The sequence below is a fragment of the Aphelocoma coerulescens genome, chromosome 4, assembly GCF_041296385.1.
Source record: "Aphelocoma coerulescens isolate FSJ_1873_10779 chromosome 4, UR_Acoe_1.0, whole genome shotgun sequence".
Classification (NCBI taxonomy): Eukaryota; Metazoa; Chordata; class Aves; order Passeriformes; family Corvidae; genus Aphelocoma; species Aphelocoma coerulescens.
This window is the reverse complement of record NC_091017.1, coordinates 25,619,638-25,645,879: the sequence shown is the minus strand read 5'-3', so window position 1 is coordinate 25,645,879 and position 26,242 is coordinate 25,619,638. Positions and strand designations below refer to the sequence as shown.

At 38.1% G+C, this 26,242-nt stretch overlaps 1 protein-coding gene across 2 annotated transcripts in view; it reads left to right on the top strand.

Moving 5' to 3' along the window:
• DNAJB14 (DnaJ heat shock protein family (Hsp40) member B14) overlaps positions 1-24,774 on the top strand; it is a 28,134-nt gene extending 3,360 nt beyond the window's left edge. Inside the window, exons 2-8 of one of the 2 annotated variants that reach the window (XM_069013151.1) lie at positions 2,682-2,856; positions 12,322-12,467; positions 15,472-15,657; positions 16,013-16,107; positions 16,773-16,882; positions 18,137-18,309; positions 19,972-24,774. In XM_069013151.1, the coding sequence (XP_068869252.1) occupies positions 2,682-2,856; positions 12,322-12,467; positions 15,472-15,657; positions 16,013-16,107; positions 16,773-16,882; positions 18,137-18,309; positions 19,972-20,096 (1,010 nt within the window). In that variant the 3' untranslated portion in view covers positions 20,097-24,774. The remainder of the gene's footprint in view (positions 1-2,681; positions 2,857-12,321; positions 12,468-15,471; positions 15,658-16,012; positions 16,108-16,772; positions 16,883-18,136; positions 18,310-19,971) is intronic. The other variant, XM_069013152.1, reaches the window with a different exon arrangement.
• The last annotated feature ends 1,468 nt before the right edge of the window (positions 24,775-26,242 follow it).

Genomic DNA, 26,242 nt, shown 5'->3' with positions numbered 1-26,242 from the left:
AAAAGATTTTTAAGAGTGGATTTAAAGATAACAGAGGACAAGATGTCCTTTTCAAACTTAGGTGCCATTCTGTTTGAAGGCAGAAAACAATGTTAAAGAAAACTTTATTTTTCAGTGTTTCTTAAGATTTTCTTGCCCCCCCGATGCTGTCTTTAAAAACAAATTTTTTGGGAGCATGTCAGCTTAGTTTTTAGGTTGTTGCATTAGGACAAATTCTGAATTAAACAGTTCTTCCATTAGTGAAAGTGTGTGTGAGGGGGTCATGTTCAATGCATAATGGAATTAAATGTAGTCCAAGGATCTTTCATTCAACAGCAGGTAATAGTACACACAAGAGAGGCTTCAGACACATTCAGAGATAAGATTCGTTGTCTTACCTGCTAACAAAATAAGTCTTTGGTTCCCTTTATGCCCTATTTTGAAATACTAGATGCACAACAGAAGTTTTCTCTAGTATACTGTTAGTACTACAGTTCTAACAGCTGGTTTTACCACCAGCAGTTCATGGAGGAGTCAGAGTTCTTTCTGAATATCTCAACTGTATCTTTTATTTGAAGAAAACAATGGCCCTATACCCTTGGTGTGGTTTTCTTTTTCAGTGTAGAACAATAGTATGTTTGTATATGCTGTGTCCTGCTATTTTAAGAAGTTCACGCTGATATATTTGAATTTTATTTTTTTAAGCATCCTGCATTGAATTCTCAGCAATGCAGCTCTGTAATGAGGTCTGAGAAGGTGATTAGTAATGTTTAAAGTATACTGCAGCCAAACCTGTTCATTAAGAGACTTAGAGCTACACTTGCTGTGAAGAGACATTGGATGTTAAAAATGCAAACTGTTGCCCATGCCTGTGTTTCTGCCATTTCTGCTCCCACAGCTTCTGCACAAATGTTGGTTCAGGGATGAGAAATTTCTAGAGCAATACCAATATAAAACTAGGAAGTGCAAAACTTTTGAGTAAGCATTATTTCAAGAGGGCCACATGTTCAATAGGATTCTATGTGAGACCATTATTAAATGTCATATTCACTGGATAGAAAAATAGTTATTTTTTTGTTTTGTTTTCTGTTAGCACTTGTTTGGAGCACATTTGGACTGAAATGCTTCATTCTGAGGGCACTGTCTGTTCAAAGCTCTGTTCTTGATTAGTTCTTAATCTGCAGACCTGGTCACCTTGTTGGAGTTGTTATTACTTCATTTACCTCACAACTTTATATGCCACAAGGGAGGATATTAGAATAAAGTATTGCAAATATTGAATATGTACTTCATTTATAACCTATAATGCAACTGTAGCTCTCCTGTTTTCAAGCTCCAGATTTCATTTGTAGTGAAAGCATCCCCTCAGTTACTAGACATCTAAAGCTTAGTTTTTTCCTTATATCTGCAGTAAAGAGCCTGATCTGATCAATCCATGAGTCTTGCAGAGACAGGCAGAGCACAGGACCAGCTCTGAAGTCAGCTGACTTTCTTGTTCAGGCTGAGTACCTATTCACTAATAAGTGAATGTAAAAGTAAATAGTGGAGAGTTTTTAAGAAGTGATTGCTCTCCTTTTCAACAAAGCACCACTTTTCTTTCCTGTGAGATACAAGCTATGATGTGTAGGATCCCAGTTTTCTGCTGCTCTTGAGAAAGACCATGCTAGGCAGAGGAGAATTTTTTTTTAAATTTAGGAGAAAATTCTTAAGGATTCATCCCACTAGATTTCTAGAAGAAAGTGCTATGCTTTCACAGTGCATGGGACATTTTTCCTTAGCAGTTTTTACTGGTGCATTTTTAATTTTCTTTGTGAAACAAATTTGGCCTGTGTAGTTTGCCATCTTGCTCTGAAGGAATCTGTTTTCAGGAAAGCGGGACTATTTAATAATCTTTGATTTATATTATACTTTGTGTGCAGTCCCTTATGTTAGAGTGGTATTGTTTCTGGTTCATTGGTAAGACAGGTACCCCCAAAATACAGGCTTATATATAGAAAGAAAAACCAGACCTTGTGTATAATGTTTATTAAGATTGCTAAATTTGGGATCCGCTGGGACATGGAATGAAAGAGGATTTCAAGAACTAGCAAAAACAAACTGGTTTTCAAGATTCAGGTCTTGAGTTGGATGTGCTTACTGGTCCTGACTTTTTGTGGCATTTTAACAGTGGTTTGAATTTCAGCTGATATTGCCTGGAAGGAATAGAGCATCAGTTTGTGGCCACTAATGACTCAGGTTACAGATAGGTATGTACTATAGGAACTGAAATGTCTTGGAGATGGGCTTGATCTCTGTGTGGAATAATTTGCAGTTTCTATAGGGTGTAAGGATAGTTACTCTTCTTCAATTTACAGTTGCTTATTCAGGTGTTCAGATGTTTTCACCCCAAGGCACAGGTTCAGTGCCTCTGGAAAACATCTAGAAATGAAAGCAGCTGGACAAGTTCTCTCCAGTGTTACATTACCTTGGCAGAGATGGAGGGGAGGAGTCCAGTCACTAATTTTGAAACACTCTTCCATAGTTTTGCCATGAAAAGGAATTGCTAGAGGGGCTTCAGAAACATTTGCAAAGTGATAATCAATAAGGAAGGAGGATATAGCAGCTAGTCTTGTAATGTGGTGCTCTCATTTAAAATACTTGGGAGCCCTGACTTAATCACTAATACCTGTAATGATACTATGATAATACTGTTGTTTTTATAGTTTTGTTGGAAGCTATTATGAAGAATGGAAGTACTGCTGGAGGAGGTGCTTACTGCCGAAAACCAGCCAGTAGCAGTGATCAAAGTAAGCCCAATAGCACGAAGGAGAGCAATGCATCTGCTGCAGGTGAAAGTGGAAAAGGCTACAACAAAGACCAAATGGAAGGAGTATTAAGGTATGGCTTAAATATGTCACTGCTTTTCATTCTGTGTATTATGTATTTATGCTTTCAGCTCTAGCATCTGAAGGAGCCACAGAAATTCGAGGTTAGCTCAGAGGGATTAATTTTACTGAACTTTGACTAGAAGGAAGAGGAGAGTTTTGCTGGTTTTAAACACCGAAGGAGACACTATCACTTTCTGCAATAAAGATGCTACTCCTTTCTTTAAACTATCAAGGCTACTTTATGTAAAAATAATACTCAAAATAGTTATTAAGTAGATCTCATGGTAAGTGGAAGAAGTGATGAAAATTCTGTAGTACAACTTGCAGGCCAGTGTTTCTATTAAATATTTTTATACATAAAATACACGCTCACTCCTAAAGTTTAATTTCAGGCTAATCCTGCTGTACAGGCTGGTCTTAGACAAGCATTAAAATGATTTTGGTTTGGAAGTAAAGATATCTGAGAAGAAGAAGAAACAAAGGTCAATAAAAATGTCATTTTGCAGCAAGTAACTCTTAAGTCATGTTATCACTGCACACTTGCTGGCTGTAGGAGCAAGAAAAATTTTGATACATGCTCTGGGTTTCTGCTAAAGAAATATGGGTATAGCCACTCCAAAATTCCATGCCTCAAACCCTTGTATTTTCAGATAAGCCTAGCCCCAGTGTTTTTGAGGAAGCTTGAAGGGAAATCAAGAGGTCCCTGTCTCCTAGTTTGTATATATTGGATGAACTGTTGTGCATAACAGAAATTTGTGGGGGATTTTTTTGTGCATCTGTGAAATGCATGTTACTGTTGATAGTATCTTTGGATCTTCCTGAAGTTCTATAATCTGTTCAGCTGTGCTAACAGTGAGGAAAAAAGTAGCTTTTCTTTGTTGCTAGAGAAGCTCTGCATTCAGGCAGGTAGACAGCAGCAGCTCTCACATGGTTATCCTCTTGATGTTATTTACTAGAGCTTTTCATTTACCATCATCTCTGCTTAATTAATGTTATTGCCTTTTGTGATACATCTAAAGTAAAACCCAGATAAGCCTGTACGTTTTTGGCCACCTTATATCAACTATTAAAATGAATGCAGAATGTGTGTGTGTACACACGTGTGAGACAAAATATCCAGAAAGAAGTTCTCTATAAAATGCAATTTAGGTCAAAATAAGACATGTAACTTACTCCCAGAAAGCTGCTGCAAAGAGGGCTTTATTAGCGCCAGTAGTCACTCACTTGTGACGTGCCATTCTGAGCTGCAGTCTGCTTTGACATCAGGCTCTCTGCAAGAGCTCTCTGTTTGTTTGTTTGTTTTTTTTACCAGAAGGTATGTTGCTTACTTTGTCTTGACTGAAATGGTGTTGTAGAGCCAGCTTTTTTCTCTGGTGGGCTTTTGTGGTATTGGGTATTGCTTCCTTGAAGGGATTTGTTAGATGCAATATAAACTTAATCCAGTTTGTTGAGATCAGGACCAGAGTTAGGGGTATTCAAGAAGTTGCACATTGAGGATAATCTTGATGCAACAGTGCTTCAAGAATATTGAATATTGGAGTTTTAAAACCTACCGAGATCTTTGCAAAATAAGCAACTGTAATACCTTACAGAACAACCCATGTTTATTAGTGTTTTACATACCACTTAAAATCGTGTTAAAACAGTATCTTCACCTTAGCTTGGGTAAGCTGCTGTCCTTTAATATAGCAGTTCATGAACCTTTGGAGAGAGACTGAATTTTTGTTTAGATGTGCAGTGATCAACAGAGCAAGTTTCCAGTTCATCTTGGAAGTTTTGAAATGGTTGTCATGTTGTTAGTTAATGACATAAACAAACCACTTCAAAAATTTGTGGTTAAGAATTAAAAAATGTGTGCTCCTTGCCAAGGAGAACAGAATTAAACACAAATAATGGGCTAAAACTTAATGGAAAAATGTAACACATTCAGTGATGATAACTGAGAGAAAGTTCATGTTTAAACTGCAGTGAGAATGAGCTTTCTAGTTGGAAACATGACAGGCAGCATATGATATTGCTTCAGTCAGGCCCCACATTTTTCCAATTAAATGAAACATGCCTCTCTGTGGAGGGTATTCTTTAGAGAACAGAGCTTGTCACCACCGTATGCTTCTGCTGTACCACAGTGGAATGGTTTTCAGATGTTTGAATTGGTTAAAGAAAGTGTGTGAAAAGAGATGGTTTTAAACAGTATGTCATGCCCAATTTTTGTCTTTTCTTCGTGTAAGGGAAGAAGTTTGTAGACAGCAAGGTAGCAAAATCTTCAAAATTCAGTGAATTCTGACACTCAGCATGAATTTGATATTGGACAAACAAAATTGGTTTGCATGTGCGTGATTCGAAAGGTGGTCATTTTCCTCAAGTATTCTTCCCTCTAGGAGTTCTTGGTTCAGTAAGTGAATGAAGAAATCAGGAAAATGCTCCTGCTTTAAATACACTTCCACGCCATTTCCAATGCTTTTGTTGTAAGCTTTAGTGAGCTGTCAGACAGGGGGACTGACTCTGAGTTCTCTGGCTTGGATCACTGATTAGAGTTCCTGGAGTTGTCCAGCTATTTTGAATTTGCTTGTGACAGCAGATTTAAGAAGCATAGTGAAGACACGCTTGGAGCAATGTAACTAATTTAGCTAATTTTAACTAATTTTCATCAGGGTTGCTCTAGTAATGTGAGTAGGTATGAGTACAAACAAGCACCTCTGTGCTGGCTTCATTTCTTCCACATACACAGGGGACACTGATCACTAGCAAGTTACCATAACAGTTCTGTAGAGTATTACATGAGCTTGCAAGTTGCTCAACAGGGAGAAGCATAAGATATAACATATTTCTTCTGATTGCATAAGTGCTGGGTAATGCTGCTCTTTGTGAGAGCCATGCTCTCTCTTTCAGTGTGACAGTTTGAAGCTTGAGAGATACCACAGCACTTTGTTGCTTTTAAATGGAAATGCTTTGAAAATACCATCTGTAGTACATGCATCTTTTTCTTAATGATTCTTACCTTGTCACTGAGAACTGGATCAAGTTGCCTTAACACCCTTGGGTGACCTGCATGTGGGGAGATATTGACAGGAGACTCGCAGGAGGACCCACAGTAGAGTTAATGTCTTTTTAGAGCAAGTGCCCTAGAAGTCTCTAGGCAACTGAAAGCTACCCAAACAATGCCAGTTTAAGACAAATGTGTGAGAATCATGTGCACAACACAAAAAAGGGAAAAATTTGCTTTTGGATTTTGTGGTCTTTGCTTTAAAGCAATTCCTTCACTGTTTCATGTAGGTTATTAGCATTTTTTGCTGAGATAAAGAAATAAAACATTTTTGTAAAAATGTAAACTCTTCTTTCTTCTAGTTCACTTAAAGTGACTGAAGTAGTACTGAGCAGGATTAGTTACCAAGTTCTTAATTACTTTCAAAAAAATCCTGTTCATTGTATCTGCCCACTCGTACCACGTGTGCAGACCCTTCTTGTGGACTAGCATGAAATATAAACAAAAGGATCATTTGTCTTCTGTGTATTAATATTTCCCATTTCTTTTTATGCTGTGATGTGTGTATTATCTGTTGTCTGCTGCATGATATTCAAAAAAAAGTTTCTGATTTATATATATATTTACATATATATATATGTTGTATGTTTTATACAGGCTGTCTTTAATTGATCTTAAAATTGATATGGTGTTTGATCTCTTTGGTCTTTTTTTTTGTGAATAAGCCATAGCATATATATTCCATATTGCCTTTTTGACATCTGAAAGAAAACTGCCATGATTAGTAGTATGTTGAATTTGGATTGTTGTCTTGTGAAAACTGTGGTGGAATACTTCTTTTCCTGCCTTTCCAGTGCCTGCTTCTTGGAAGAAAGCACAAGAATGAAATTTTGTGTTTGGATCTTTGAGGTATAACCAAAACAAACTAACAGAGGCATGAGTTCTGTAGAAACCTTGCAAGGCAGGATTAAGTGTAATCCAGTAGTGGTCAGGAATAATCAGTAGCTTAATTTGAATTCATGTCGTGAACCAAAAAATTGCCTCTACACATTTCATGGATCAAACTAGGAGTATAAGTTGTATGATGGACTTTATCAAGGGATTGTGCTGAGACTTTTGCAAATTTAGCAAAAAGAGATATATTGTTCTTTTCTAGCTTGGGGTTGAGAAGATAATTACCTGGAAGTGGATTAATAAGAGCAATCAACGTGTTAAAAAAACCAAACCCACAAACCAACAAATCAAAGAAATCGGGCCAAGCCTTTAATTAGGCTGTAGAGCTGCCATGAATTGTTGAAATATCCAGTTGAATGGTTGAGAAATTAGGGTGAAAATCATAGTCATAGAGCCTGTCACGGAAAAGTGTCACAGAAGACATGATGGACTTCATCAGAAAGCTCGTGACTAAAATAAAAGCTTAAATAAAATCTGGATAAAAGTATGCTGTGTTCAACACAGCCTTGAACTTTTCATATAATGCACACAGTGGAAACAAACTGATCAGGTACATCCAAGAGCAAGCTAGTAAGACAAGCACCTAATGTGTTGTTCAATCTATCAGTGCAACAGAGAGCTGGGATTCTGCTGCATTTGTTTCAGAAACCAGGAATATGCTGGTACCAGCTTGAGTTCCTTGACAATGCTGTGACCTTCTCTTCCCTATCTAGAGCACTTCTTGCAGGCCACGCTTATGTCACCCAAACTGTGATTGGCACATTCCCAACTCAGCTGCAAGATACCATTTGCATCAGGCTCTCTGGCATAATTGGAAATTTGACCTGTATAGATTTTGGTCTGCATTTTACTGTGTTTTTCTGCTCAACACTAGGATCAGAAGTCAGTATATCTTCCTCTTGCTGGGTTCTTTGTCACTGACATTCACACTGCTGCTCACTGCGCTGCTCATTGGGTGAAATAATTGTGGCTCCCTTGACAAGCTTTTTCTGGTTGAAATATTTGTCTTTTGGGCTGTTCCTGTGCATGTGGACAGAGGCTTTGGGAGACCCTTTGAAATACCTCATCACACTCCAAATTTCATGATTGTGCGTTGGTGCAGGTATTTGATACAGAAATGCAAGCATCTCTGATAGCTTTTGTTAATCTGATAAAAGCTGGCAATGCTGACATAATCTGAATTGTAGATTTGAAAAGTGATCTGACAAGCACAGCAGCAGGATCACATCATTTTGTAGTCACAGGAGAACCAGTGGTGGTAGCCCCAGGGTTTCTGCAGGTGAAAACAGACATTTCAGGACCTGAAGGGCTTCCTCTGCTGTCAGCCATCAGAGCATGGAGAGCAGCCCAGCATCCAGCAGAGTTGTTGGTGCTGCAGTTTGAAGCTGGCTGGCCAGTTCTGCTGCAGGTGCCTTGTCAGCTGCAGGCTGGGGTAGTGGAGCTTTGCAAGTCTTGATGAGATACCTCTGTCAACAGACTGGGGATGAATGCAGGCCATCACTTGTTCTCATGCTGCTTGAGAAGTCTATTCTATAAAAGTCAGGTGTTACTTCAGGAAGAGCCAGCAAATCTGTTCATCAGAAGGACAGTGCCAAGGTGTTGGCAGGGGACTGACAATTCAACAAGGAGAGAAATTACCTGAACAACAAAAATAATTTGATAGTAATTCAGATACAGAAGTGATCCAACCAGGAATGAAAAATACAAGAAAAGCAATTCACAAAAAACCAAAACCCCCAGCAAAGCGTAAGTGAAAACACCAAACTTCAAATAAGCCAGAAATAAAGAACAACAAAAATAACCCATTCAATACAAAATGGGCAGTTAGTAAGCAAGTGATGTGTACATTATAATTTTAAAAAGAAACATTTGTGTGGAGCTGATATATGCAAGAAAATTAGCAGTAGGAACTGCAGTGCCTTCAGGGCAGCAAGACCAAGAAAACAACAATTTGAAATGCAGCATTCAGAAAGTTGTGCATGCTGAGAGCATTGCAGGGGTTTCAGGTGCAGTTAAAAGCCAGCAATAAAATCAGTGATGGAGTTTTTCCAGAACCTCCACTGGTTTTACTCTTAATTTTTCCCTACCTTTACTGGCTGATCTGTGTGCCCTGTAATAAGAGAGAAGTGAGAAAGGAGTGGATCCTTCCATCCACCTGCTTTCCCATGACAGGTCTCCAGAGGGTAATTCAGTGGTGCGTGTGAGGGATTCTGGCTGAGTGAGGATTTTCAGAGGTCAGTCTACTAGAGAAAAGAGGTGAGGAATAGGTCCAAAAAGGTCTGTGTCTTCTGAGGGACAAGGATCAAGTTGACCATGGCTTCCAACAGCTTCCAGCAGCTGGAGAGAAATTTCTCATCAGGAGAGTGGAATTTGGGGGAAGAAGACTTGGAGCATCTCTGTGCAAAGCCCATGATCCCCATCTCTTAAAGGATGAGGAAGGCTGGGGCATCTCAGGCCCTGGTGGGGTGGGCTGTGTGCTCCAACAGTGTTAGAGAAGCCTGGTGGCTGCACAGCTGTGTATGACCTGAGTCCTGGTGAGTTGTGGTGATCCCACAGTTTGTCCTGTGATAAACTGACTTACCAGGTTGCGTTGGTGATGCATTAAAGTTTTGCCTCTCGGGAGTACATCACAAACACTGATAACTTTGTTTAATTGGAAAGCACCTTCTAATCATCTTTGCTTGTCCCATCATCCCCAGTGCAAGTTTTGGTGCAAAACTCAAATGGACTCAGCTGAGGGGAGAAAAAATGGAGCTCTTATCCTGTAATGATCGCCCTGAATTGTGCTCTGTGTCAGGAACCTCCTGGCAAAAGTCACTGACTCCCTCCCAGGAGGAAACTGCATTAACAAGATGCTACCTGCTCACAGTCCAGGTGCTTTTTGCCTTGAAGTGGTCAAGCAATGGTGTAAAACTGTTGACTAATGGCAGAGCGTAGCAAGGGCTTCATAACATAAGGTCACTGCTGAAAATTCCAGGTGTAGATACGGTTTTTGGCTCCTGTGCATTTGTAGAATCATATAATGTTTTTTAGCTTTAAAGCTTGATCTGCCTAATCCAAAGTCCTGCTAAACTGCAAAATTTCCATATGCATGTTCCACATTTGCATTTGTAGAATTTTTCATTTACCACTAGGAAAGACTTGCAAAGAAAAGACAGAAATGTGTTACACCTTGTCTGAACACGTTTCTTGATAATAACAATACCTCATTTGTGGGCCAGGTTCAGAATAGCTATTGCACGGAGGTGATTGCATTAATCATTTGGAGGGCAAGTGTTATATGACCCACAAAGCAGGTTTCTCCCTACACTTCATCATCAGGGGGCAGCTCTGGTTTGATGTACTGTCTCTAAGCAGATTGTGCTGTTGGAAGCTGGTGTGTCACATGCTGACCTGAACATCTGGTTGATATCCAACATTGCTGCTTCTCTCATGAGGGTTGTCCGCTGTGGAACACCCACTGGTTGTGAGCAGGAGGGAACTCTTAAGTGGGTTTTGGGCAGTTAGAAGAACAGGTTGGCAACTATTGAGTTGTTCTTTTTTTTCCCCATATTTCTCCTCTTGGCATCCTAGAGTGAAATAAATGTATATTGGGTCTGCAAATAAATAAGCTTCCATGTTTGGGTTTTTTTTCATTAAAAATGACCATATGCTGTTGAGGGAGAGAGTTGTTGAGGATGCACAGTGCTTAGAAACACTTGAATGAATGTTTCACACCAGAGTTTAATGCTAAAAAAGTAACAAGTTTGCTAAACATTGAGGCTTCCTATGTAATTTTATATCAACCAGAGTTCTGAAGAGTCTGTCCCACAAACAGATAACTCAGAAACTGAATTATTGAAGAGAACTTAGATTGGATGCTGAGATAGCAATTTCATGAAATAAAAGCTTAATTTGATACTGTTACACATTTAAATAAAGCTACCTGCTCTTGATACAGTTCATAAGTCATCCAGGTGTTGAGGCTGTGGATTAAGGAATCTGTACTACACTGAAATTCTTTCTTCTTGTACAGATTACAAAATATTAGTTTCCTGTACTTGAGAGTATAATTTATTGTATTTTCTTTCCATCCTTTCTTGGATTCACTGTGTTCTTTTTAGTTAGCTCTATCAGCTTCCTAATTGGAGCTTATTAAATGTTACTTCAATATAATGAGCTATATTTATTTCACAGGATGTTTGTGTTGGCAGCTGCCTGCATACATTCAATTCAGTGCTCTTGTGAGCATTACACCAAAGCTTCCGTAAAAGCTCCTGCGTTTGAACACAGGAAGCAGGATCCCTCAAATGAAACTTGATTGGATCAATCTGTGGAGTAAGAAGGACCACACATGATCGTGTGGTTGTACTTGTGATGTTCACATTCCCTTAATTACAGGATACCCATACTTCCTTCATGAGAATGCCAAAGGCTTGCTTGCCCCCTTGTTTTCTGCTTGGCTGCTCTGTGTATAGTCTTGGCAACATTAAACCCATATTTACATAAAAATTTGTGCATTTAAGAGAATGCAGATACAATTACAGCCATGTGAAGAGACTCACACAAAGTTTAAGTATTTATGGATGTAATTTCTATTTCTTGCTCAGACCAGCCCATTTCTTTTGGCATGCACCCAATGTCAGTGTGCCTCATTTCTGCAGTGCAAGTTTGGGATTCAGCCTTTTCTAACTTTCTAAATTCTTACCTGGGTAACTTGGTTTGATTGTTAAGCTGTATTTGCTGGTTTGATCAGTTCTTCCTGCCCACATAGAATTACTGTTCTCTCTTCTTCTGTAACTGCTCTTTCTTGCTTCTGGGCTATTGTAAAGTATACCAAATCATTACCTCATTTCCAGATTGTGCTTTTCCTGTCTGGATGAGACAGCCTACAAAAAGAATATTTCTGAGTTTTCAAAGTTCTAAAAAAATGCTACATTTGATTATATGAGATGAGCTAAATATGTAATTGCTGGAGCTGCTGTCTTTGAATTTACATAAACGCTTATAGAAAGATTATTAAGATCCAGGTACATTCCCAGCAGCAGAAACATTCTCACGTTTTATTCCCCGAGAAATGAATGCTTGAGTGGTGATATGATTTGACTTTTGTTTGGAGAAAGGGAGGCATTGTTTGCTTTGTTTTAGGTCCTTCATACTGAAGTGCATTTGCTGTTTACAGTCAAAACAGATTTTCCTACCTGCTAGTTCTGCAAAGTCAATTTGGAACCTTCTTTTTAAGCACTATTAACAGCAATATTAATATAATTGTGGATGAGGAAATGCTACACTAGTTGCAAACTGAAACCCTTTCTTACAATTGTGGTAGTTCTAAAGTAGAGGTAAGAGAAATGTACGTAATAAGCTCAGTAGTGAGTTTTTTATGAAAAAATAACATTCTTTGTTTCTAGAGTGGATATTTTGAAAATATTTTATATTGAAAGCAAAAGATGTAATATAATGCACCAGTGCAATGTATGACCTCATTTGCAGCTGTGTGTTAACACATTACTTTTACAGCTTTTTGTTTGCAATGTTTTACGTCATTTTATTTTGCAGTATAAAGAAATGTAAAAATTATTATGAAGTCCTTGGAGTGTCAAAGGATGCAGGTGAAGAGGACCTAAAGAAGGCTTATAGAAAACTTGCTTTGAAATTCCACCCAGACAAAAACCATGCACCTGGAGCAACAGAGGCTTTTAAAAGTAAAAAAACATTTTTACTTTAAATTTCTTTTATTATTAAACTTCATCCAATTAAAACATATTCATCTGCATTGGTCACTTGTATTTTTACAAATGTAAATGTATATTTTATTTGTTAAACTGACATTTTTATTCAAGAAAATATTTGACCTTTGTCATGAAGTGTAGATAAATAACATGGACTTTGGCAGTAGGGCTTGGTTTCAGAAAATTGACTGTAATGTTCAGTACAGGGAACAAATACTTGATCTGTGAAACCCAACTGCACTTTTTTACTGTTGTTGATTTAATGTAATCATTGAATTTTAGTACCTTGAAGCTTTACTGTACTTGAGCTAGAAAAAAAGAAAGTAATCCTTCATAGGAAAATGCAGTTTTTACTGAATCACGTGCCACATTAAGTTACCTCTTCCTTAGAATTTCTTGTATGTGTGTAGTTTTACTACTTTTTCTGCACAAAAACACTTGAGTTCAAACATGGCCTTACTAGTAGTTGCCTTTGACCATTTTTTAGGTAAAATTTACAGTCTGACTTGACCTTGCTTAAGGCTGCTCAGCTTAGCCCTGCACAAGGGAAATTGTTGAAGAAAAGCTTTTTAAAGAAAACTACACCTTCATCTCAGATGAAGAAAAATGTGAATCTGTAAAAAATGATGATGCATAAATAAGCAATCTGATTGTGGTACATCTTTTTATTTTTTTCCTGTGCGAGGTTTACATGCAGACATTTGAAAAAATCATTCGGATAAAACACTTAAATTGGGGAGGGAAAAAAAGAAAAAAAAAGCCCTGAGCAAGACTTCTGATACAGACTATATGAGGTAATTATAATAATATATTAACAATTCCAGGTGAAAAGTAGATACAGCAGAGCAGGGAAGTTGATTGCTATTAATTCATATAATACAGCTATGTGATGTCTTTATCTAAAAAAAAGATATTATTCTTATAAAATTGTCTCAGGCCCTAGGAATAAAATAGTTCTTCCTTGTTAATAGCATTTTAAATAATCTTTAAAATGTTAAAAAACAGTTCCTTAATATTTTATTTAATATGAGCACTTTGTACAAGTCTGATTTCTTCAGCCTAATTTCACTTTCTGGTTCTTCACCAGATGAGTAAATGAACAGAAAAATTTGTAGGGGAATCTTGTTGACCAAAAATTATTTAATGACAGCTAGCATTTTCTTGCTTTGAAATTAATGTAATCCTTCTGTATGGCTGAGTAAATTTATGGTTTAGTTTTCCTTTAAAGGTTTCTGATCAGTTTTTGACATCCATCTGAGAAAATGAGTTCATAATAATAGTTTTTATTTCATAATAATGCTTTATTTTAAGGAAAGCTTACATTATAAAACAGAATTGAGTTTCATGATAGGCAAGGTACTTAGATCTTGACCTACCTAGTACTACTCTTCTATTGTATTGAGCAGTCTCACTGAAGTGATTTTTAAAATTTTGTGCAAATATAATGACTTTTCTGGTCTTTTCACCAATTTAATCAAAAATCTTTCCTTTGAAACTTTTGAGCAGTGGCTTTCTTTCATTTTTATGTCCTTTTTTTAAAGAAAATTATATTGGAATCAAATCTGTTGTGAATTAGCACCAGATAATCAAGAGCAAATAACAGACAGGCATATTGTGACAGTATGGTGTCTCCACTTTATGTGCAGTCACCTGATCTATCTCTGTAAAGTTTTAATTGTTGGGAAAATCTGAATTTTTACTACCAATTTTATCCTTGTACTGAGCAACAGAGCAATACCTGATGTCAGTTTATATCATGCTTTCAGTGCAAAATATCTGGCTTCATTTCTTTGGGTTTTCTCCACTTAAAGGAATTGGTAATGTTTTTTTCTAAGGGCATCTTAAAAGACACATAGCTAAATAACTCATTAACTTTTTCTTAGATTGGATAATTTTTTAAATATTAATTATAAAGCCGCAGTCTTATTTGCCTGTGTTGAGGTTATAGTGTTGCACCTTTCACGAACTTTTGATGACTGATGGCTTTTCAACACTGAAAATCATAATCCCCGTGCCTTGGGTGGGTTGGCTGCAAAAGAAGCCTTTTGTTGGAGAGGCCTGGAGGAGAGAGTAGAAAGGAAAGCAGAAGGGGTTTAATGAAGATATGACTGAGTGAAGATCAAGTTCATCAAGTGGCAACAGAAACTTTCCTTCAGTCTGCAAGAGCATTATCATTATGTCTGTGCACAATGAGAAAAAACTTGTAAAGTCAGCAGAATATGTGGTTTTTCGTGCTGATTTTTTCCATGCTTACCTTATTTAGGTTTTTTCCTTTCTACTGTCAAAATTGAAGCTGTTTATTTGTGATACCAGAGCATGAACAGGGACAAGCATCCAGGTCAGGCCCTCCAAACACTGAGGTCATATTGACAGCCCTAGGAAAATACACGTTCTTGTCACACATGCATGTTGTACTCCTTATGATACATCATGCAGAACTTGGTGTTATTACTGTAATCCATACAATACCTTCAGAAGCACAAAGAAAAATACATTCACGCTCTTGCAGACAGTGAAGCTGGTGCATTCAAAGAAATGACCACTTACCAAATGAAACCAAAGACAACCTACTGAGTCTACTGTGGTTTTTAAAGCTAGGCTGCTAGAGCAAATTGAACTTTGCAATTAGCCAGCTTCAGAGTCTCATTGTAATGCTTGATGCTTTTCTTTGTAATTGCAGTGACAGAGAACATTTCCACAGGTGTAGGTGTTCCCCTAGAAAATGAAACAAAGCTCTCCTGCCTTCTGCCTCATTTAACAGGATAAAAGGCCTTTGAATAGCGTTGGTGGGAAACTTTGTGGAAGCTATTCTAAGAAAAGCAGAGATGTTTCTGGACCTTGTTCTACTGTAGTTGTTTTGTAACATACAGTAAATTACATCGTTTGCTGCCTATTTTTGACTTTGAAATTGCAATTTTCATGCTGGAATAGCTTTTATTGTGCATTTATGGGAGCTGTGTTTTATTCCTTGCTTCAGAAATCGGAAATGCATATGCTGTGCTGAGTAATCCAGAAAAACGAAAGCAGTATGACCTTACAGGCAGCGAAGAGCAAACTTGCAATCACCCTAGCAATGGCAGATTCAACTTCCATAGAGGTTGTGAGGCAGATATTACTCCAGAGGATCTATTCAACATGTTCTTTGGAGGGGCCTTTCCAACAGGTATTTGTATACATCAGTGTGATTGTCGAGATTTACTTCCCAGAGTGACATTAGATTTTATGACGTTACAAAACAGTATAATTATTCCATCCAGCCTTGAACCCCAACTCTTCAATCTGCATCAGTTTATTTTTCCCCCAAGTGTTGCTAAATCCCAAAAATGCCAGTTCAGTTCTTTGGGGTTACTATCATAGAGCTTAAAATATTTATTTTAAGCTACTTTGAAATTGTAAGATACCTTAATGTCATTTTATGTGTTGTTGTGCAGTAATGTAAAGTGCTTTATGTTGCTTCTTTACTGACCTCTAAATAGTATTTTTGTACATGATTTAAATGTGGCTGTTCTTTCCTGAAGGTAACGTACACTCATTTTCTAATGGTCGTGCTGGCTACAGCCATCCGAACCAGCACCGTCAGAGCGGGCACGAGAGGGAGGAAGAGAGGGGTGATGTAAGTTTAAGCACCATTGGCTTTCAACTATGAAATTTGCTTTCACTGGTGTGATTGTATAGGAGCTCTTTACTGTAGAGGAGGATTTGTACTTGCCAGTTAGGTATTTTAAACTTCAGCGGGTGGTTGGCTTACTGACTGGTAAATAGGCATGCAAATGAGAAGGTAATGGCCTGGTTTTGTAAACTTGTTGTATGTCACTCTCTTACTGGTGACTGGTATTTTTAACCTAAATATGCCACTAATTCTGGCTACTAATCCTTGTATGCATTAAAAAGTTTGTTTGGGCCGAGGGTAAGAATTGAATTTACGGCTCAGTATTCACCTATGTGAATTATCTCTAGTCCTGTATAATCACATATCACTGTATAATCACGTATCACTGTATAGATGAGACCAAATCATGGCATACAACATAGATGAATCCAGCTTTTATTTAGTAGTTGCTTGTGTGTATGTGCTAACCCATGAACTCTTGCATCTTGAGGACTCTGAATATTGTGTATGCCTTTGAAAGTTCAGGCAATACCACAGTGTTTGCAGTTACTGTTTTCCTAGCAGCTTTTGAGGCTTAAAGCAAAAAGTCACACTTAGCATTAAATCTTGTCAAATTTACCTGTTTGTTTGATGATTTATGAAATACCTGAATCTGTTTTGTTCCTTAGGGAGGTTTCTCTATGGTCATTCAGCTGATGCCTATTATTGTGTTGATCTTTGTCTCCTTGTTGAGCCAGTTGATGGTATCTAACCCTCCTTACTCCTTATACCCAAGATCGTAAGTAAAGCTTAATTATGTTACCTTAAAGCAGAGGGGAAGGTATTGTAATCACCCTCTCCCACTTAGAAGCATTTTAGAGAGTCTTCCATTAGTTGTTCTGTGATTTCCCTCAGTGAAGAAGGGGAGGGAAGGTATTGATGAAATAGAACAAAACTTAAAATTTAGGTGCAAAGAACATGCTGTGAGAATGTAATGGAGAAAAGAGGTCAGCAGTACCTGGAGTTCAGGAGGTCTTGTACAAGGCAGTGGGTCCATGCAACATGGCATGTTGCAAAGGTGTTTGCATCTCCAACATACTTCATCAAAACCTGACATCTGCTAAGGTTCATTACTCTTTTACACGGGTAATCTGTGTTTGTAGTAAGTGAAGAACTTGAAAGCGACTTTCTCATCCTTATTTAAGTGTTAAACTTGATGAAGGCTGGGAGGATTGTCTGTTCTTTGCTTCATTTTAGGCAATGGTAAAATTTCATTTTCTCGTGAAGAATTCTACTTGTGAAACTTACCTGGTTTGTACAGTAGGATATTTAAACCTTTTTTTCTTGTGAGAAATAAATAATTTGAATCAAGCGTGCAGCTAGCTGGTAGACTTAGCCAACTCACCACAATGGTTTTAAAGGTCCTTAAAAGGTCCTTTTTTTTTTAAAGGTCCTTCAGTTCCTTGTAGAGCTTTCAGCCCCACAACAGAAAGGTTTTTTTTCTCCTGTCTTTCAGAGTTCTCTGTTTCTGGAGTAAGATGTTTTTCCCTTTTGCAACTAAGCTGTTGTGATGCTTAGAAATGCTTTTCTGCCAAAATGTTTGTATCCAATCTTTGATTTTTAATCTGCAGAATGCCAGCAGGAAAATGAATTTATCAGGGCTGGCAGCAAACACTTTAGAATGGAGATGCTTGTACTGGGTTGCTGCAGAATAGTGACCTGTTTCTCTTTCTGTTGAGTTTGAATGTAATTTTCTATTATTAAACTTTTATTTGCCTAAAGAGGTATGAAATAAGTGTCTTAGTAAAGTGGATTTTTTTTTTGAGACCAAGTGTTTAAGCAGCAGAAGTTTAATGATCAGGTAATTGCAGTAATTTTATTCTCTAGCAGATTATAGAGCCATTCCTTTCATTATCTGTCTCAAAATGGCAAATTCAGTAATGTTCTGGTATTATTCTGTAATGGCAATATTTTTTTAATAGTCTATTTGTGGTGGAAAAAAATAATCAAAGTAATACTTAGTCTCTCTCTCCCCCCACCTCTTTTTTTGCAGAAGTACAGGGCAGACCATAAAAATGCAAACAGAAAACTTGGGTGTCATTTATTACGTCAACAAGGACTTTAGAAATGAATACAAAGGAGTGTCATTACAGAAAGTGGAAAAGAGTGTGGAAGAGGATTATGTGTCCAACATTCGTAATAACTGTTGGAAGGAGAGGCAACAAAGTAAGTTTGGTAATATGTGTAATTTCATGAAATCATGAGTTACTGTAAAAATAAATTGCCTCAGGCAAGAAGGAGGTGCTTGTATTATTACAACATCTCAATGCAAAAGTAAGTGTAAGGTCCCCTGCTGTTTCTCACTTTGAAACTGTCCCCAGTGTCACTTAGTCTTTGAATTTTACTCAGTGACCTAACAACCATTTGCAAATTACCAGCAATTTTAACCTGCTGCTGCTTTATTATTTGTGACCATTTCTCAGAAAATTAAAGACTTCTGATAATGACAAAGCTTTTGTCCTTAACTTACCGTGATTTCTAAGAATTCTAATGTCTTCCACATTACTTTCTCATGGCAATAGCTCATTTCCCTCGGTGCTTTTATATAAGTAAATAAACATACCAGAAACTTACATAGGTGTTTCCAGAGAGATGAAAAAATAATCTGCCTTGGACCACAGTATGTACAAACACTGCTTTTCCAGGCAACCAAGGACAGGCAGCACTTCCTGTAAAACAAGGGGGTTTAGTTTGCCATCTGTTTCTCCCATCTAGTATTATACATGAGTTACTTCTTTTCAGAAACCTAGAATTCAGTGTTAAAGCATAAGAACACTGAAGAGCACCAGCCTTTTCTAAATCTGCATCAATTTTAGCCAGTTATTCTGTTACCTGTGACCATTTTGTGAGCTCTGTGAGAACAGCGCTCCTAAAATTACATCAGTGTTGAAACCAGATGGTTTTTACTTTCCAGGTGGTAAATTTCAGTCATAGCTTATTGGAAAAATAATTCATTCATGAACTGTCAGTAAACTGGCCAGAAGCAAATCGAATGCAATTCTCTAAGTCAGATCACATGTTCCTGCCCAGATTTAGTCTCTGCAGTCCAGTTGACTGCTACTTGTAATTATCAGGTTGTGAAAACTATCCAAACCGATTTTGAGTTAAGAGGCCCCTAATGGTTTTTTTTATGTTTATAGAAACAGCTGATTTTGTGGTTTTATGGGTTTAAAATACCTGTTGTATGTTAAATCTCCTTGACAGTTAAAATCTATCCAATATTGATTGATGTTTAAGAATGCCTTGCAATTGAGTCGAAGTGACAAAAAAGATTTTACAGAATTAAAATGCTCAGCAACGTCAAGCTGTTGAGCACCAGTATAATACAGAGAGCTCTTAATTATTAATAGCTCTGAAGACTGACAGTCTGAATCAGCATCAGTTGAAGTAAAGGCCTTACATTCAGGTTGGATTTTTTGGGGCACAGGCAACATGCTAGAGCTATCAATAATATGCAAGATCACTGAGAGAGGCCTGTATTTGTAATGTTTAATGAGGCCTGAAAAGTAGGGGATGTTTTGTTGTTTTGTTATTGCTGGGGATTTTTGTGTGATAGGGTGGGGTTTTTTCTCTTTAATCAGATACTTCTGTATGAACTCTGAGGGAGCTGGAAGGCTGATACAGCTTTACCTGCTCAAAAAGATGGAATTGTTACAAAGATCCAGCAAAGGAAAACTGTAGCAGTGCTGTTTAGGTGATGACTGAGGGAAGTTAAAATAGAAGGAGAAAAGGGCAAGGATCAAACCTGAGGTGTTTTGTACGACTCCATGTCATGTGCCAAGTATTCAGTTTGTAACCAGAAAAATCTTTTCTCTTTTGTCCTTAAAGAAACAGACTTACTTTATGCAGCAAAAGTATATCGAGATGACCGCCTCCGAAAGAAAGCAGAGTCCATGTCCATGGAGAACTGCAAAGAGTTAGAACGGCTGACCAGCCTCTACCGAGGAGGATGAGCTACAGTTACACCCTGCATCTTACGTATGCTGTTATCTCTCCTGTAAATTGAGAAGAGATGTAGTTTCACCATGAATGCTGGAAAAGAGGGTGGATGTAAAACTCTACTGTGTAGCTGTTTCCAGAAACCTTATGCTGAAATATCATTTAACGGCTTCTTTACCTACTGTGAAATATAGGTAACTTTAACTGTCTAGATTTTACTTCAAAGCTTCTGTGAATTCTTTCAGCAGAGAGAATAGCTCAGAAAGGATGCTATACTTGTAGAGACTTAGTCATAGTGGTTCTCCTCTAACATATTTGCCATGTAAATATCTGTGGAAAGAACACTTTGTGTATATACGAGTTAAATGACTTTCTATTTAAAAATCTCAGAAATTTAGTTCCATACTACATTTTGTCTCACTGATGGAATAAATAGTATGATTACATCACTCCTATTCAGATGTCAAGTGTGTGGAGTTGAAACAATAATTTTTAATATTTTATCTCTAACTCTATGTAAAATCTTCTAGGTTTACTGCTTAGAGGAACTTGGTATTTTTAAATATAATGGCATATATTCCTAAATATCTGTTGGGGTATATTGATCTGGTGTAGAGTAGCAGTTTAGCTGTTGTAGTTTTTTAGCATTTCTAAGCAATGCTGAGAAAAATAAGAACTACACTAATCTCTTTTCAAAGTAAATATTTGCAAATGCTGTACAGACCATTATAAACATTGCTTTTAGTACTTGCAACAGTTTACAGCAGCTCTACCATTTGGTATTCCAGTAGTAGTAAGTCCATACATATGGTTAACATGCATCCATAGCTTCCTTAATTTTCACTGGAAAGGTAGAGGAAAACATGCAGCACTAAAATCTTCACACACAAAAAAAAAAAGGCAACCTAATTATTTTTCTGGCAGGCTTCCATTTTCTTACTACTTTTTTATTTCAAGCTAGGTCCCAACACTGATTCCTCCATGGGCACCGCAAGTAGAGCAGGGAAATTTTGCTAAGGACAAGCTATGTGCCTTTCAACCCTTTTGCCAACTATTTAAATGCTTTGCTGCTTTGCAGTGTGCTCCTATGGTCAGAGCCCTATCACTTGTCAGAAGAGGTAGGGTATGCATTTTTTGGGACCAGAATGTAGCTGGACTTGACCTCCTAGAAATGAGCAAGCCTACTGTTTGGCTCCTACATAGAAGATCATGTAACTCAGTGGCCTGGAAATGGAAACTATATGTAGCCACACCTGCTGATGCAAAGAGGTGTTCTGAAGCAGCTAAGTACAATGTACTTAAAGTTTATCAAAGTGTGTTGAAAATGTTTTTAGGTTCAGTAGCTGATGTTTTTTACATTTTAACAGTGTTATGCAGGGGAATGTTTCTTGTATTTGAGAATGCCAGATAGCTTGTATTATGGGCAGTATATTTTGTTTGAGAAAACTGCTATCTTTGAACAATGCTATCAGCTTATGTGGAGCCAAATATTTCTCCTAAATTGAAAATTTAAATACTTTGTCTGAATTCATTGCAATTCTGATCTAGAGCAGGATATGACTTTACAAATATGCTAAATGCTATTGCTCCAAGTGACCTAGAAAACATTTTGCATATATCCCTTTTCTAAACTGTCCCAGTGGAAATGTCTTCTCTTGAATTGGTGTAACATGAGACTGGCTGCAGGCTTTTGACTTAGCAGCAAAACCAGCGTTCAAGGTGGACATAAAAGCCTGAGGTACAAAACAGAACTAAAAGTTGCTGAAACAACAACAACAAAAAAGGGTTGCTGTACCGAATGTCCTTACTAAGACTATGGTAAAAGGGTTCAGACGTAATGGAAAGGCATCCAATTGTTTGAAATATGCAATCAAAATCTATGGAGAAAACATGATTCCCCAGATTTTGTAACTGTCCAGAATGTATTGTAATTATATTAATGAAAACCAACTATCAAAGTGCATCCTGGTACTCCTGTGTCTTCTTAATAGAAGAAAATTGTTCCAAAGGCTTTAACAAGTACTTGGGCCTTCCTGTTTACAAATGAGTCTGAGCTTGCAAGGGATCTTTTAGTTAACAGGAAGAAGGATATATAACACATTTATCAAATATTGGAGCTGTGAAGTCAGAGTGAACAGATGGTCTTAGCAAAGCTGCCTATAATAATCCTATGGGCTGTGTGTGCCCTGCAGCCTCTTCTGTTGCAGGTGAGAAGTAGGGAAATGGAGGGATGCTGAGCTGGGTCAGCTTCATTCGATTGCTATCAGTTCCTCTGCAAACTGGAACAATGTGGTGGCTGTGCCCTGTGGCAACACAAACATCCCAGGAGTTTAAAAGTGACACCTAGACTGCTACATTTTATTTGACTACCTATTGCAATTGGCACTTTCTGAGAAGGAAATAATATGTTTATACTGGTGGAAGTATGCTACTTAGTATTTAATGAATTAAATAGTTGCACACTTTGAAATATGTAGTAGTGTGCAAAAGGCTGCTGTGATTTCCTGTAGCATAAAGATTAAGCTGCTCTAAATATGGCCTGCAAACATTCTTTTAATATTTCAAGTGGGTGTTTCTCTCCTCATGATTGTTGCTTTTTTTTCATTCAAGTCTGAAGGGTATTTTTCTTCAGAAATGTCAATATCTTCCCTGGATTTGTTGAAGGAGTCTGCTGGAAAGTTCAGGATTCATTTTCTCATGAGCAAAATGCAAATTGAAGAGGATGGAGTACTTAAATCTTTTCAGATGACCTTTCTTCAGAAGGCAAAGTTCTCATTAAAATAGATATTGGAAAGAAAAGGGGAAAACAAAACTGATTTTGAACAGCCTGACTAAAAATCTCTCAACATTTTAGCTACCTGCTCCTTACTGTTTTTCTTTAGTCATTACCTTTCATTTAATCTAGAATTAAAGATAGCACAAGCATGGGTTCTTGGTTTTTTTCCTTTAAAAGGGCAGGCAGAAAAGCCATGCAAAGAGTGAAAAATCTTGCCATGACTCTGACATAGCCTAATGAAAAAAGGAGATGATTTGCATCTGCTGAAATACAACATCAGTATGTGTTCTATTTATGGAGCATCCTGAGTCACAAGCAAGTTCAGTGTTCACATCTGATGAACACTTCCCTGCAAGTTCTCTGTTTGGGTAAAACAAGTCTAAATTGGAATTTTTTACCTTTTTTTAAATGGTCTTTATTCTTTTACAAGTTTCCAAGAAATGGTAGAACATTACAGCACAGAAAATATAACAGATGCATTTAAATAGACAGCAGAGGCAACTTTAAATTATAAATATTTTTAATATACTTTTTTAACAAACGCTGCAGAAGGATTAAAATGGGAGAGCAAGAATATTTTTTAAGGTTGTTTGTTCAAAAATTTCATTCATCCTTAAGCAGTTGTTCTTCTGATGTCTTGTAGCTCTGTCAAAGAGAAGGAAAGTGTAATAGTAATAGCATTTTGGTTTTTAAAAAAGCAGGTAATACTAAATAAAACCCTCAAGCTATAACTTACTTACATGTAATGTAATGTAATAAATATAGGAAAGAAATAGGCCATTTGTTGTGGTTTGGCCTCAGCTATGAACTAAGCACCGTGCAGCCACCTGCTCACATCCCCACAGCACGATGGGGAGGAGAATCGAACTCGGGTAAAACCTGTGGGTCGAGATGACAGTGCTTTAATCATTGAAACAAAATCAAATATCAATAATCAATAGTAATGGAAAGGGAGACAAGAAGAGAGAGGAATTAAACCCACAAAACAGAGGTGATACCCAGTACAATTGCTCATCATGCTCTGACCAATGCCCAGCCCATCCCTGACAAGCAGTCAGCAGCTCCTGACCAACCTCCCCAGTGTGTACACTGACCATGATGCTCCATGGCATGGAATATCCCTTTGGCAAGTTCGGGTCTGCTGTCCTGGCTGTGCTCCCTCCCAGCTTCTTGTGCACCTGCTCACTGCCAGAGCGTGGGAAACTGAAAAATCCTGGATTTAGGGTAAGCACTGCTCAGCAACAACCAAAGTATCAGTGTGTTACCAACATTATTCTCATACTGAATCCAAAGCACAGCACTGTACCAGCTACCAAGAACAAAATTAACTCCCCTATGCCAGCTGAAAGCAAGACACCATTATAAACTATACTTCCCATACTTCTCAGTCTTGCAGGAATTAGGTTTGAGTATTGGGCTTCTCCACATTTTTAGAAATAATACTGAAATACACTGTCTAGTGATGACATTATCCCTCATGCAGAATACAGTTCTCCCTTCAGTACTGGTTTATTCTGTGTATAGAAAGACTGTCATTGGGATGGAAGAATAAATTCCATTAATAGCAATACAGGAGCCACCTCATAGATGCTTTTGCATAGCTTTTATTTAAAATGTTACAGGGAAAGAAGTAAAATCGATCACTGAGCATCATGCCTGCAAATAATAAAAAAGTTGCATTTTTAAACATTTTTAGTGTATAGTAGGGAATATTTTAATAAATGAGGAGACCAAGGTTGTCCCAGGTAGCATTTTCAAAATACTACCAGAAGCTCACATGTGATACTTTATGGGGTTCTCTTTTAAGTATCTCTCTAATATGACCAAGTCCTTATCAAATTGCTGTGTGTGCATGGCTTGGATTAAGAAGGAGGTATGGATTCTCAGTATTCAAATAAATTTGTTCTTTTGAATGACCTTTTCCTCTGTTACTTGCAAGAAGTGGCTTATCTCCGTTTTGGGCGTTTTCGAAACTTCACTGGACCTATATGTTCAGAAATATTAGCAATTTCCAAGTGAAAATATATTTTTTAATAATTATTTTAATTTACACTTCTTAAATTTTTAGTTTAATACTTGTATCTAAGCAAAATCTTCAGGTATCAACAATGCTCTAGTCCCCAGTGGTGTCCCCCAGGCTCAGTATTGGGCCCAGTCCTGTTCAGTATCTTTACTGATGATCTGGATGAGGGGATTGAGTGCACCCACAGTAAATCCATGGGCAACACCAAGTTGGGTGGCACTGGTGATGTGCTGGAGGATAGGAAGGCTCTGCAGGGGATCTGGACAGGCTGGATCAATGGGCTGAGACCAACGGAATGAGGTTCAACAAGGCTGAGGGCCAAGTCCTGTCCTTGGGTCACAACAACCCCAGGCAGTGCCACAGGCTGGGGACAGGGTGGCTGGGAAGCTGCCCAGTGGAAAAGGACCTGAGGTGCTGATCAACGGTGGCAAAACATTAAACAGTGTGGCCAGCAGGACCAGGGCAGGGATTGTCCCTCTGTACTTAGCTCTGGTGAGGCCACACCTCAAGGGCTGTGTCCAGTTCTGGCCCCTCACTACAAGACACTGAGGTACAGGAATGAGTAGAGGACAACGCAGCCCGGGAAGGGTCTGGAGCACAAATCCTATGAGGAGCGGCTGAGGGAGCTGGGGGTGTTCAGCCTGGAGAAGAGGAGGCTCAGGGGGGACCTTACCTCTAGAACTCCCTGATAGGAGGGTGTAACCAGGTGGGGGTCGGCCTCTTCTCCCAGACAACCAGTGACAGGATGAGAGGAAATGGCCTCATGCTGTGCCAGGGGAGGTTCAGGTTAGACGTTAGCAAGAAATTCTTCACAGAATGGGTGATTTCATATTGGAACGGGCTGCCCAGTGAAGTGATGGAATCACGGTTGCTGGAGGTATTTAAGGAAAGACTGGATGTGGCACTCAGTGCCACGGTCTGGTTAACATGGTGGTGTTCGGTCAAAGGTTGGACTCAATGATCTGGGAGGTCTTTTCCAACCTAATTGATTCTGTGATTCTGTGCTTGGCCTGTAGCAGCTCTCTTTTTGTAGAGAAAAAGCATTGTTACATGCTGAGCAGGGTTGGGGGTTTTTTTAGATCTACCACGAGGGTCCTGCTTTCTGATACAAGACTTTAAAGGCAGATATGCAGTTACCATTGTTACACTGTAGGGATCTACTAAATTAATTATTTTATTTCTTCACATTAGCTGTTATATTATTAGCCTCCAGCTCCATCGTTTGATGGACTAGATCCAAAAGTAGGGGGAATAGGCAACACTGGAAGAGTAAAACTGGCAGTGACTCTACTCGGCAGAAACAGACGTTTCTTTTTTGTTGTTGTTTTTCTTTAACTGAAACGCTACGGTTTGTTTTGGTT